The sequence below is a fragment of the Amphiura filiformis genome, chromosome 1 (genome assembly GCF_039555335.1).
Source record: "Amphiura filiformis chromosome 1, Afil_fr2py, whole genome shotgun sequence".
Classification (NCBI taxonomy): domain Eukaryota; kingdom Metazoa; phylum Echinodermata; class Ophiuroidea; order Amphilepidida; family Amphiuridae; genus Amphiura; species Amphiura filiformis.
The window spans coordinates 21,411,572-21,425,374 of NC_092628.1; the positions used below are offsets into that span (position 1 = coordinate 21,411,572).

General features: G+C 38.2%; 1 protein-coding gene across 1 annotated transcript; it reads right to left on the bottom strand.

The window, feature by feature from the left end:
* Window positions 1-4,453: 4,453 nt before the first annotated feature.
* On the bottom strand, window positions 4,454-13,381 carry LOC140169045 (uncharacterized). Its single transcript, XM_072192356.1, is given in 6 exon segments — window positions 4,454-6,618; window positions 7,909-8,131; window positions 9,118-9,212; window positions 9,215-9,283; window positions 11,077-11,349; window positions 13,339-13,381. Coding segments are annotated over 5 exon segments (1,191 nt in total). The 5' UTR covers window positions 11,126-11,349; window positions 13,339-13,381; the 3' UTR covers window positions 4,454-5,863.
* Between the last annotated feature and the right edge of the window lie 422 nt (window positions 13,382-13,803).

A 13,803-nucleotide genomic window follows, 5' to 3' on the forward strand; every position in this document is an offset into this window, starting at 1 on the left:
TCATCAATTTTCTAGGCACTGCGACCCTTCAAAAGCAGGATCTTAATAACGCTGCTTGCCTCAATTTTCTCAATCTTGCAGTTCATGCACAGTAACTGGGGCAGCAGGTTATTGGCATCTAGCGCCACCTGTAAAAAAAGTAAACATACTTATGAGACCATTTTTGAACCATAGTGTACATGAGGACCAGTGATTGCACTGACAAAATTTCATTGATATAGCTCTTTCACTTCTGGGCGATTTCAAAAACTTTTTGATACCCCCTCGTATTACCATTTCATGCACATCAATTCTAATTATCTAACTTGCTACAATAATAACATACTTAGGGCCAAAAAAGCTCATTTGTAGAAGTCAGCAAGCAAATTTGGGCAGAAATCAAGAATCTGTTTGAAACTCAGCCAAATTCAAGGTCAAATTATATTAACCCTATCTGCTGGCTGACAAAGTTGATTTATACCTTATTGTGCCTTTTCATCTTATTTTAATTATTTCTTGCCACAAATGGGCCACAATGTGGGCGTTAATGGTGTTTTTTTTATTGTTTTTACTACTTTGCTCAACTTTGTTCACCCCAGTTTGTCAGTGACATAGCTAGGTGTGTATTTCGAGCACCCAAAGTTAATTGCGATAACGTACACACACACATACAGGGCGTTTTTTCAGCACACCAAAATGCATTGACTGCACAACCGAACTTGAGGCGAACTGAAGTATAACAAGCAAGGTGTTTTTGAAGATATTTTGTTTCTCCAATATATCAAAAAATGAGAATGAAACAATCACAAAAAAGTCATACAACCCAATTTTGATGCTGATACATGTTATGTGAATGAAAAGTATGTGGACAATATTGTTGATATTGGAATTTTAAATTGTAGGCCTCTGTTTTTTCGACATGCCACTTGTTTGACATGATAAACCCTAACCCTACTGCCCTAAACTTAACCCTTTGGTCTTTGTTGCTGATTGGTTCTAGAAGCGATTATCGTGTTGAACAAGTGGAATGTCGAACAAACGGAGGAATGCGCCTTAACACAATTAGCAAGTTGATCCCCTTGAAGTGCTCCCAGTTAAAATATGTATGATGATGAATTTATGATATTGTTAAACCCTAACACTGCCCTTGGATTTTTACTATGGGAAGGAAGGGTACCCTGCTAGGATTTGAACCTTAGATCCCTTGTGTGCCAAGCTGAAGCACAAGATTACTGACCGGTAACCACAGGGGTTTTGCTGGCCCGGCCAATGAACCAGGGGCTATTTTAACGTGCCTCACCATCACGTTCGTGCAATGAGATAAAAGTGTTGATGAAGTAGAGCGCGTTTCAAAAAAAAAAAAAAAAAAAATTGACATTTTTACCTGAATGTGACCGTAAGAAAGGCTCTACCATTGTCTACTATTAAAGCATATCTACACGGATGGTTAATTGTCACTGCACGAATATTTTATCTCGTCACGTACGTGACAGTGAGGCACGTTAAAATAGCCCCTGCAATGAACCCATGCGTATATATGACTTGGGATGATTGCATGGGGTTGCATGCATGTGAAGTGGTTTTCCTTTCATGCATGCCCAGTGGTTTTTTGTGGTTACGATTGAAAAGTCATTAAAAAACTTCTGCACTACAAATTGTTAACACAGGTGCTTTCACTTGTTCAACTGGCCTGATGTTGAGATACCTCCGATGGTGTGATAGGTGTTGATGACATCATTTAAGATGTTGTGGCCCCCACTACATGTATGCAAAATCACTAGCAATGAACAAACTTCAGTGTAATAACATCTGCAGAAGATGCTAGTTGTTTGTGAAAGCGCTCCGGTGAGTGTTAACAATTTGTTTAATTTGGTTCACCTCAAGTTCAGTAGTGATGCCGATGCTTTTTCGCAGTTGCACTGCAAGCATGCAGACAAACTGCCCCTGTACGTGTGCGTGAAGCGTGTACTCTCAGCGCATTTAAAAACTTTACGTGCATGATTCGATACTGCGGCGAGCGAAATAGTCACATACGTCACTACTGAACATGAGGTGAACCAAATTATAGTGTAGAAGTTGAAAAATAAATATTTATTTAGTCATTTCTCCCTGTGGAATAAATAAACATGTATTTTGTATGTTTGTTTGCACAAATTACAGCAGAAGGCTACAGGGTGATCCAAAGTCTCAGCTGGTAATATAGTATTCATTTCTCCATTGACCAGTACCTGTTAACAGAAGTTTATGTGGAAACTGTTGCATTGAAATAAAAGAATTTTTATGTCATAAACTTGACTAATATTGATCAGCTTATCTATTGTACAGTTAACTACAGTAGTTGAAACGCACATTGTGTGCCTTACTAGCCTACAAAGCACAATTTAAAACAATAGAAATTATGAGTGGTTTAAGAATATAAGCTTCTTGGTTTTGTTTGGAGAATTTCTGTCTTAAAGGAACACTCCGGCAATCACAACATTATGACTTTTATGTTAGAAAAACAATTATCAAGCACGAATCATGTGACCATAAAAACAGCCGTCTCTCACCACTCGATATTCCAATTTCCCGGGCAGTGAAATTGTTGTCAGCAGCCCTTCATTGTGTTACTGGGACGCCATTGCCACTGGCAATTTCGGTGCCGGGAAATTTGAATATCGTGTGGTGAGACACAGCTGTTTTATGGTCAATATGACTTTGTTTTAAATAAAACCATGTGGTTCATGCTTGATAATTGTTTTGTTTTCTACTAACATAAGGCATAATGTTGTGATTGCTGGAGTGTTCCTTTAACAAAAATGGGATGACACAAAAATAAACAATAGTCAACATACAAGACACTACATTCTCAAGTCATTTTATTCACAAATATGTATCAATTAATATAAAACTAGAGCTAATTGCGCATACACATATACGCGACCTTAGCAATAGCTAATTAACTAGGCCTTTGGCTAATTAGCCCAGCTATCTAGCATGCATGCATGTATTAAGGCATATAAACAGCCAGCAGTAGTATAATATGCTGATTTTACTGAGAGGTCTTTTTTGGAATGCACTGTAATTTGAAATTGACCATAGGGACAATGGGAGCAAGGTTAATTTGTTAGCTCACCTATAGCATATGTGAGTTCAAAAGGTCCAGCAGTTTGGTGTAATTCATTGGAATATACATGTATAAGAACAGAAGTTTGTAGTATCATATAATTAGGCCAAGTAAAATAAAAAAGCATGTTTCAGTCCGGGTTTTTGAAAAAAGGAGGAAGAGGGGGCTTTTTATTATATATTTTCATGGCAAAATCGGTGTGAATACCCATAATTTGAGCTGTTTTAGCATACACAATAATGCCTGGAAAAAGGAGGAGGCCTCTTTTTATTTTTTGTTCTGAGGATATAGGCGGCCCCTCTAATTTTCATAAAAAGTGTTTCTTGTATATTAGCAAGGCTATAGAGACATTTCTGCTTCCTAGATATATTTTTTGAAAAGTTATAACTGAATAAATATATAATTGAAGAAACCTCAAAAAAGGAAGCGGGAGGGTACGTGAAACATGTTTATTTTTTTTATTTGGCCTTATAATTATTAATTATATTACATAATTATTTTCCATAGTTGTGAAATCATTTTGTTAACCAAAAATTATTCAATATTCATGTAAATATTTCTGTGCAACTTTGGTCATGCGCTATTAGAGTATTTTACTACATACCGGAAGTAATATCTGCATGACCTTTGACCCCAATGACCTTGGACCCCAATGGATGAATACAATGTGTAATGTTATCATGCTATATTATAATTTGTGGAATGACTTAGCATTTTTAGTAACAGAACAGAAAATCACATCAGCCATAATGACCTTCGTCTGACCTTTGACCTCAAGGCTAATGCATGTGTCAAGTGACATCATCTTGCTGTGTAATTCGTGTAAGGAGTAGCAGTTTTAGTAAAAATAACAGGAAATAACATTTTCGGCCATAATGACCTTTCCATAACCTTTGACCTTGAGTTGGTCACGTGACATTTGTGCCACCAGCTATTGGTCCTGATGATCAAGTAACATTGTTGTACCATATATATTTGCGACAGCAGCAGCATTTAGGGTATTTGGTCATATACCGAGTATCCCTTAATGACCTTTGACCCCAATTCTGGACAATAACTTTTAGACACTGGGTATAGCTGATGCATGTACCCAAGTGCCATCATCGTGCTGTATAATTTGTGGAAGAAGTAGTATTTTTAGTGAAATCACGTTTTTGGCCATTGACAGGAAGTGGATGACCTTTGACCTGTAGTTGATCATGTTTCATGTGTCCCCCCACCCAATGGTCCTAATGACCAAGTATGGTCAACATGGCTCAAAGCATATGGCTACGGTGGCTCATTATAAGATTGACAGAAAGAAAGAAAGAAACAAAGAAAGAAACAAAGAACTTGACAGAAACAGACCTTAGCAATTTTGCAAATTGCTAAGGAAATAAATCAATATTTATTGCTTTATATTCAAATTCTAACATAATTATACATTTCATATCTTGTGAGTTGTAACAAAAAGATGACATATTTATGACAAGACTTGTGGCATCACCGTGGATACATGTAGGTACATTTAATACACAGCAACACCTGGTAACAACAAAATTGCTATGTGATTGTAAGAATGTCTTAAATTCAGTTGAATACCATATCGTTCCTAATAAACACAAGAAAAGAACAAAATTGAAAAGAAATGGGGTTTTATATTGAACTTTAGAATTTGAAAAGTATAAATAATGTTAGGTCAAAGGCTTTTCTTTGATGACTTTGACCACAATTTTTTATTTTTTCAAATATCTTAAAAATTCAAGAATCTAAGCTAATTGAACAGACAGTAGGAGAAATCCATACACCCTATGGAAGACATGACCTTAGCCTCCCACACAGGGGAATGAGGTTACTCCATAGAGGGTTATGGTTGTCAACTGGAAAAGCCCATTGTGTTTTCCAAAATTTCAAGTGGCAATTTTGCTATAAAACGAAACAAAATTTGCATATTTTTTTCTCTTGTCATGCTGTTCAATTCCATTTGAATCCCCTAAATCACATAATACCAGCATGAGTTTCAGGCTAACAATTCCTGATTAAAGCCGCTTAAAAATTGTGTTGTTAACTTTCATCATTCTATTGTCTACGTGTAACACAGGTGATGAAATGCAGTTTAAAATCCCCGCCAAGAATGCATCATTTCATATTTTAGGTGGGATATACCCGACGGGGACCCAGCTATGGCTGCCATTGAGGTGTAGGAATGCATGAAATTGGATTTGTCTATAGCCATGGGTCCAATTTCAATGTCAATCATAAGCAGTACACCCTTACTCAAACCAAACTTGAGTGCCCCCCCGACTCCCATTAAACTTTTCTATAACATCAATACAGATTTTGTTTGGATTGAAAACATTTATTACTTACATTTTAGTACCCGTAATCAAGAGTTTGTAATAAATGGTTATCTGCTAGTACAATGTACAACTAACATGACATTGAAGATGTCTGATGGACAACCAAACTCTTACAGACTACATTTAATCATCTTATCAATACAGTACCGACAATTAATGCTAATTTATTGTGTTTTGGTATGTTTCTTTGTTTGTGTGAGGGGCCCTGGTGGGGGATCTCAGTGTCGGGAGGTTTGAGTGAAAAATAAAAGAGTAACAAAACATGGCACAGATGTGGTAGTATGGTACAGATTTTTGTCTTCAAAATTGTAGTAAATGAACAAAACTAGAACAACCAAACATGAAACCTGGTTTGGTTGTACATCAGACAGCCTATATTCATGCTATTTGCCCCCTTAAATCAACTACTGCTGATACTTTGATTTAATATTATAAACCTTTAAAACCAGACACAATCCTTCAATATCCAGACCAGGACATGCCCGTTCCTATACCAATTACATGCATCATAATTCAGTTTTCTTATTGCCAAACTTCCTCCCTTCCTCATATTCCTCTGGAGGGGTCTCTTCTTTCTTTTCTTCTTTCTTTTTATTTTCTTTATGCTCATCCTTCTTTTTCTTTTTTTCAGTCTTCTTTTCAGTTTTGTCTTTTTCTTTGTCTTTTCCTTCTCTTCCTTTCCCTTTACCTTATCTCCTTTCACCTTTTCTTTACCATCGCTGCTTGCCTTAGCTTTTGCACTAGGTGACCCTTTGACATTGACACGAAAAGGGTCATAGGTCGTGACCTCTTTGATCTTATCAACATATTTCACATTAAATCTTAGTTTTTCCATCTCCATCTCTTCCTCCATTTCTAAGATTTCTTCATCATCGGCATGATTCATACCCGGGAGAGTTTTACGAAATTCATAGTTGACACCATACAGAAATTTGACAATATTCATATAATTCAAAGCCCCTTGGCTTTTAGGACTGTATGAAATCACATTGAAGTCATAATCCAGGTTTTCTCGTGCGTCGGGATCCGTAGTAGCGAAGTCTTTTGCAATCAGGACAATCATACCAGGAAGACCAAGGCGGTATTGGAAGACATCCATGTCGTCTTTGGTGGGGTTTTGTATGAACCCAAAGTTGAAATAGTTATGGTAGTGCAGGGCTACTGATTTGAATACTGGAGTCAAGATCTCAGCCTCTGTTGAAGCAATGAAAAGAAATTAAGATAAGCATACTATTTAAGGGATCTAGAATGAGCGTTTATGGCGTTTCGACAGTATTTTTATGGGACATGAGAGCACCTCAGACGTATCGAATTGCATTCTGACTGAATATGAAGCATGTCTTTCTGATATCAAATAATTTTCATTTTTTGAAATGCATGATATAATACAAATTTTATGACAAATTATTAAAATTTGATATTTTTCAAACTTTTGATATAATTATATTATAACAGTCCTCGAAATAAATTTTATAAATCTAATGATATATTCTTAAAGTGTATGTAGCTGGGAGGAAAAGCCGATGATCAATTGAAAATTTTGACCTTTTATATTGAAGATATGGATTTTTTTCCCAAAAAGACCTATTTTTTTTTTGGTGTTTTGGGAAAAAAATCCATATCTTCAATACGAAAGGTCAAAATTTTCAATTGATCGTCGGCTTTTCATCCCACTTACATACACTTTAAAATATAAATCATCAGATTTATAAAATTTACTTTGAGTACAGTTTAATATCAAAAATATTTTCATTTTTTAATGATTCGCCATAAAATGTGTATTACAAAAATCAAAATTATTTGATATCAGAAGGACATTCTTCGTATTCAGAATGCAATTCAATATGTCTGATGTGCTCTAATGTCCCACAATAAATACTGTCCAAACGTTCATACCCCTTCCCTTAATATAATACATGTTCGTACAGGGACCAACAAGCCGGGGATTTTCAAATTGTCTCACTGACAGGCCCGAAAAATTTGCTGACCCATTTTTTTCACCAGGGCACTTGAGAATCTAACAAGTGAGGAGAGACCCAGTTGTAGGAACTACAAATTTCGAACGTTTGAGGACTTGTTCTCAAGTTGTAGCAGGTTCCATAGGGTGTCTTCAGTGTTAATTGTTTTCATTATAAATGTCGCAAAATATTAAATTTGACAATAATTTACAACCTGTCTGACCTCTCCTTAATTGCTCACCTGTGTCTTCATATCATATTTTGTGGTGAAAAATGATTACAAATGTGTAATTTGCAAACATTTTTGTAGCAACGATTTCTTCGTACTGACGGCTAAGTGTGGATGTGAATGCACATTAAACACATACAAACACATACACAGCACCTGTTGGAACTCTCAGTCGGAGCCGGAGTTTCACTTTGCTCCCAATGCCCCCGATGCCACCACTACCCAGGGGGCTACACAAAAGGGAATAACATTTATATGTAGTACAACCACATAATGAGTCTTGGGCACTAAACTTACTGGCAAAAAATACAACGGGTAGTCTGGACGGTACAGTCGAGTAAGATGCAAACAGAAACTCATGAAGCTCTTCGGGTACAAACTTCATAGTGGGATCTGGAAGACTCTGTATAGCCAAGGTTTTAGCTTCTGCAGGACTGGCCACATCAGTCCATTTCTTCTTGAGCCGACTACTGCCCCATGGGTACACACGAGCCGGTGGAGCTTTTTTGAGTGGATATTTCTGTGGATGACAAAACATGACATAATAACTGACAACATGGGAGAAAGATTCAAATTTTAGGTAAGATTGTGAGAAATTAAGAAAGAAAGAAGAACCAAGAAACTAGATCACAAGGGAAATATCAAGAGAGGGAGAGAAGCAGAGTGAAAGAGAGGAGAGACAGAGAAGAGCAGAAGAGATGGGGGGAGTGGTTGTACTGGATATGCTTAAGACAGTTGCACCATTCCCACAGGGATGAAAGTTTTCTGGCTTTGATTCAGGCTTTTTTAGTCCAGATTTACGCAATTTCTTTTATTTTCAGCTCATTTTAGGGCCATTCTGGTCATTTTCACACTGTTTTCTAGGCTTTTTGTCAAAAACAAACTTTCATCCCTACATTCCCCCTTCCCAATCATAACCCTGTCCTCCATTTGCCCTTCCCATTAGCGAATTTCTAAAATTAGAAATGTTGCATAATAAATATGTTATTTAATTCTACAAACATACTTTTCTGATGCTTGATTGTCTTGTCCACCTAAAACAGTTTCCTGGACCCCATCAGAGGTTCTATATATATTAGGCAGGTTGCTGGACCCAAGCAGGTGTGACTGTGCTACACATGGAGGAGGGGGGAGGCAGAGGGAGGGGAGTGGAGATAATGGTAAGGTACATTTTTATCAAATGAGGGGGATTTTCAAAGATTCTGGGGAAAACATTAGCAACAGGTAATGTAAACACCACCCTGTTCCAAGGGGCGGACAGACTTGCCATGTAGTGTCGGTAGGGATTTTTTTCTGAAAGAGGCTAAATGACCCTAAAAAGTCACCAAAAGTTTGAAAAATCTGAAAATTTATTTTCTTACATTTTTCAATCCACTTTGGCCAAAAATGGGTTGGTTGGGTCAATACTACAGGTTTTGGTTTTCTTCTCATCACCTGACCAAGAATCTCGCAGTGCCGTGAATTTCCCTATCTGAGAATTATCTGCAAATTTCACTCCATTCTTACCATTTCATCTATAAGATCTTCCTGCTCCAGTTTATGAATGGTTCCAAACCACACAATACCCCTCAGGGCTACAGCAAGAGTTTTCCATGGTTTTCAATCATTCCATTATGGAACAGAATAATCCACGGATCTGGCGACTCCAAAACACGCTCCTCAAAATCATCCTCTGAAAGATGTCATAGAAAAACATAATAAAGCTATTATTATTATTATTGGGCTCCTGAAGCAGTGCTTTGTAGTTTATATAAATGTTGCTGAATAAGAAACAGATGTTTGCAATATTTTGCATTTAGTGGATAAACCAGGGGGAGGGAATGGGTGCAGCTGCCAATGACCTTTATCTTCCACAGAGGGAGTACCTGAATGGGTGACTCTCTTTGAAATCTACACCCCCTGTGTGGGAGATTTAAGGTCATGTCTTTCATAGGGGGTGTGTGGATTTCATCTGGAATAACCCAATCACTCCCAGCCTTCGTGTTCTGATGAGGGGTTAAAAGCTGATGGCTGGGAATTTTGTTCTACTTTGGGTGGGAAAAAGCATCCGAAAAGGGTTGATTTTGCAGGCATACATTTGTTGCCATCTCAATTGTACCTGAAAATATGTTTTGTGAAGGTGCAGTCTTCTCTCACTGCCCCCACCACTCTGCTTCCTGATCCTTTCCAACACAGGACTGCCACTGATCTCTGCTATGCTGTTATGCAAGTACTTCCCTCATCGATGGGAATGTGGGGGAATGATGGGACTTGTGATTTTTGGACTATACATGCAAATGCATTCCCCAACCACAGTAGGCATTACATGCCCTACTGTATCCTGTTGTTCCTACCATTGCCAATCCAACAGGTTATACGGTCGGGAAAATCATGTTACAAAATGCTGTATGCCTTTACCTCTGGAGCAGCGCCAAACAGGTAATCCTTTATAATCCCAGCTTACAATCACACCAGTGCCCACATTTCCCGGTTAAGGGGAGGAAAGTACTTGTATAGTGCATTACACTTTAATATTTAAAGAAAATATCCATAGCATTAGGCCAAAGAAAAAAAATTGTTAATATTGTCCTCATCCAACAGACCCTAATCTGGCAAATTTGGAAAAAAATATTGTGCAAAAAATACAAATATCCTAGTTAGAAATTCCAGAAAAGGTTTTTTCTTTCAAAAGTTTTGACATCCTGAAAAGTTTTTAAACAGTTTCTTCACACTTTTAAACTGTTTCAAAACATAAATGATGTGATCAACTATACCCCTTGGAGGGATCTATAGACAATCAAACATTTTTGTTGCCTTTAATATTGAAGTATATCTTACAACATTTTATTAAGCAGATGATCTTTCATAAGTAGATGGGAATTCATAATAAGTTACAATGTTTAAATGAGTATGCCATCAGTTATAGACGAATCCAATTTCACACATTCCTACTCCTCAATGGCAGCCATAGCCGCGACGGGGACCCAGCTATCTCACCTAAAATGTGAAATGATGCGGCCTTGATGGGTATTTTAAACTGCATTCTATCACCCGTGTTACACGTAGACAAAAGAATGATGACAGTTTACTACACAAAAGAATCTAACATCGAATTTTGGTCAAGCTTTTGTCAGAGCTATAGGCAAAATAACAAATTCTTGATCATGAGAGGATGTACCTTCTGCGTCAGTGTACTTTTCATAGAATAACACGATCGCGCGACCTGCATGACCGAACCTTGACCTTGCCTAGCATCGACCGTGTGATTGGTCAATTCTCAAAAGCTGTGCTTGCTCACTCCATAAGAGTGTGGTCTTTGCATAGTACGTTCGGCGCAAATAACTGTGCGTACCCAAGTTGGCTCTCATGATCGAGAATTTAATATTTTGGCTATAGTCCTGATGAACTCAGAGCCATATATCACCAAAGCTTGACAACTCACACAGAGACCGGCTGCACCAGGATTACCGACAACATTTTAAATACCTGTTAGTTGGAAAAGATCTTGAAATTTCTCCTCATCAGTGAAACCCATCTCATCCTTTTGACCTCCAACATGTACCGTTTTCTTAACCACTCTGCCATCATCAATGATTTCTATTTTTTCTTCGTTAGCGGCATTAGCAAGGAGTACCACATAATTTGTGGACAGCGACAGGGCAGCTACCAGGAATAGGATAGTGTGAAGAATCCCAACATCATCACAGTTTGGTACTTACACTGAGTGTGGTCTGGTTTAAAGTGTGAACGACATCAAAACTAAAAACATAATAGAAATTGTTGAGATAAAATAAATTTTCTAATTCTTCGCGAGGTGGTGATCATCGTCGCCGAGTGAGTAGAAGCTATCAAGTTTGTTCGGCTTACATAAGGCAGAATAAAAATAAGACTCGTTACACAGTGTTATGTGTATCTATATAAATAAAAGGAAGTCGCTAAATCTTGTCCAGAAGCAGGCTCCGAGATGATTTGACTTTCAGCTCTGATTTATTCGATGCGTTGATCGGGTACATATTGCCATTAAACCATCTGGCGTTCATTTTTGCAATACGATTCAATCACTATGGAAATAACAAAAAAAATGGTCTGTTGCTAGGCCGTTGAGGTCAATAACCTTATGGGTCAGGTCATGACAGCAAACGCGTCAAGTGGCGAGTCACGCACCTGCGCGTCTGCGGCACCATGGTTTCATCGCGCTTTACACGCGCATGGTATGGGCGCACTTAATGTAGGCTTACGTGTGTGTACGCATGCATATCGTGACTGACTTCTTCTGTGAGTGGCGGATCCAGAAATTTGGGAAGGGGGGCACACTCGAAGTTTTTGCCGCCACCTTCTTGAATGGCCACGAAGCCCCATTGTGTCGCGCGCCGTGCAGGGGGTTGTGTCCCCTCAGAATTGGAAACTTGGTCAAAGTAAAGGCCTTGAAGCCATTTCGGGGGATCATTGGGTGTAAGCTGATGAAAAAGGCGGTCATTGGGTGACAGATTTGCAAAAAAGTCCACTTTTCAGAGGGAATGTTAAAATGTAGCCAAAGGGACCGAATTAGTCGTTAACTGTTCAGTATTAGCTCGAAAAGGTTAAATGTTAGGGTTTGGGTGAAAGTCCACAAAATAATGTTTTGCTACAACTTTTAAACATGTTTCTTACATGTTTTATACTCAGAATTGGAAACTTGGTCAAAGTAAAGGCCTTGAAGCCATTTCGGTGGGATCATTGGGTGTAAGCTGATGAAAAAGGTGGTCATTGGGTGACAGATTTGCAAAACAGTCCACTTTTCAGAGGGAATGTTAAAATGTAGCCAACAGGGACCGAGTAAGTCGTTAACTGTTCAGTTGCTCGAAAGGTTAAATGTTAGGGGGTGGCTGAAAGTCCAAAAATACGGAAATGTTTTGCTGCAACTTTTAAACATGTTTCTTACATATTTTATACTATTATAACCCGGAATTGAAACGTTTCCTAGCAACCTCTTCTAACCTTAATGTTTTATGTTTGTTGGGATAAAGTTAAAATCAATCATTCTGTCACAAGCTGTTTCAAAAGTAATCTGAGGGATTGAGTGAGTAGGCCTAACAACATTATCACAGGTCTGGATAATTATGTTTATCAAGCTAACATGATCATGTCTTTACTGGATGAATAATCTACATTTGTACACCAAGACACCATGATTATCATCACCGTTTACCATGTTTACCAACCACTCCCGTTTACTAACCGCTCCCGTTTACTCAACTAGTGGGGACCCGCACGAAGCGCGGGTCTCCCGCTAGTTGATATATAAAATGTTGTGCACAGAGATGGCAGCTGTGCAGTGCTTATAGTTGTGCGTTGCGTAATGTGTGACTGACGCACACATATGTGAATTACATGACACACGCAGTGACGCAGTATTCAAAAGCCGAATAATTTTCGACTTACATAAGCTGAACAAACTTCAGTAGAACTAGAAGACTGAATTCAGAATTCCGCAGTCTTAAGGTTCGTTCATACTACCACCACATTTGCGATGCGTTGCTTTGCGATGCGGTGCGTTGTCGCACCGCATCTACTGCATTGCGATATCGCAATAAAGTTAAATACATTTTAACCTGGAAATGCGACGAGTTGCGTCAAAAGTAATCGATATATCGGCATCGCAAAGCAAAGCATCGCAAATGCGGTGGTAGTATGAACGAACCTTTAGACTTAGTACTAGTTAATTTTAGTTTAGTCTAGTAGTATATAGTATATAAATTTTAAGCTTACTAATAATCCCGGGCCAATAATAATACTACATGTATGCCATGACGGAAACAGGACGGTTCGCACCCTTTCAATTTCGGACCCGTGCACTTTCGCCCCCTTTCAATTTCGCACCCGTGCACTTTCGCCCCCCTTTTTAAACCGCGGGTAATGTGCTGCTGTTGATTGATGATGCACGATCGATCGCTTCAACTCCCGGCGGTACAGTGGGGTGTTGTATGTGTATAGTATTGGTTGACTTTTGAGTGTTGATTGTCTGTGTTTGCAGTAGGCCTACCGGTACTGGGTTCAGCGTGTACAAAAGCAAATAGTATGTTGATGGACTCTCCGGTTCGATTGAATTTAATAGGCCTATATTATTACGATATATTAAATGTGCTTCGACTAAAGATTGGTATTCATTATGGTTTTGATTTGTTATTTTGTTTTACTTAGGCCTATTTTATTTTATTTCATTTCTATTTTATT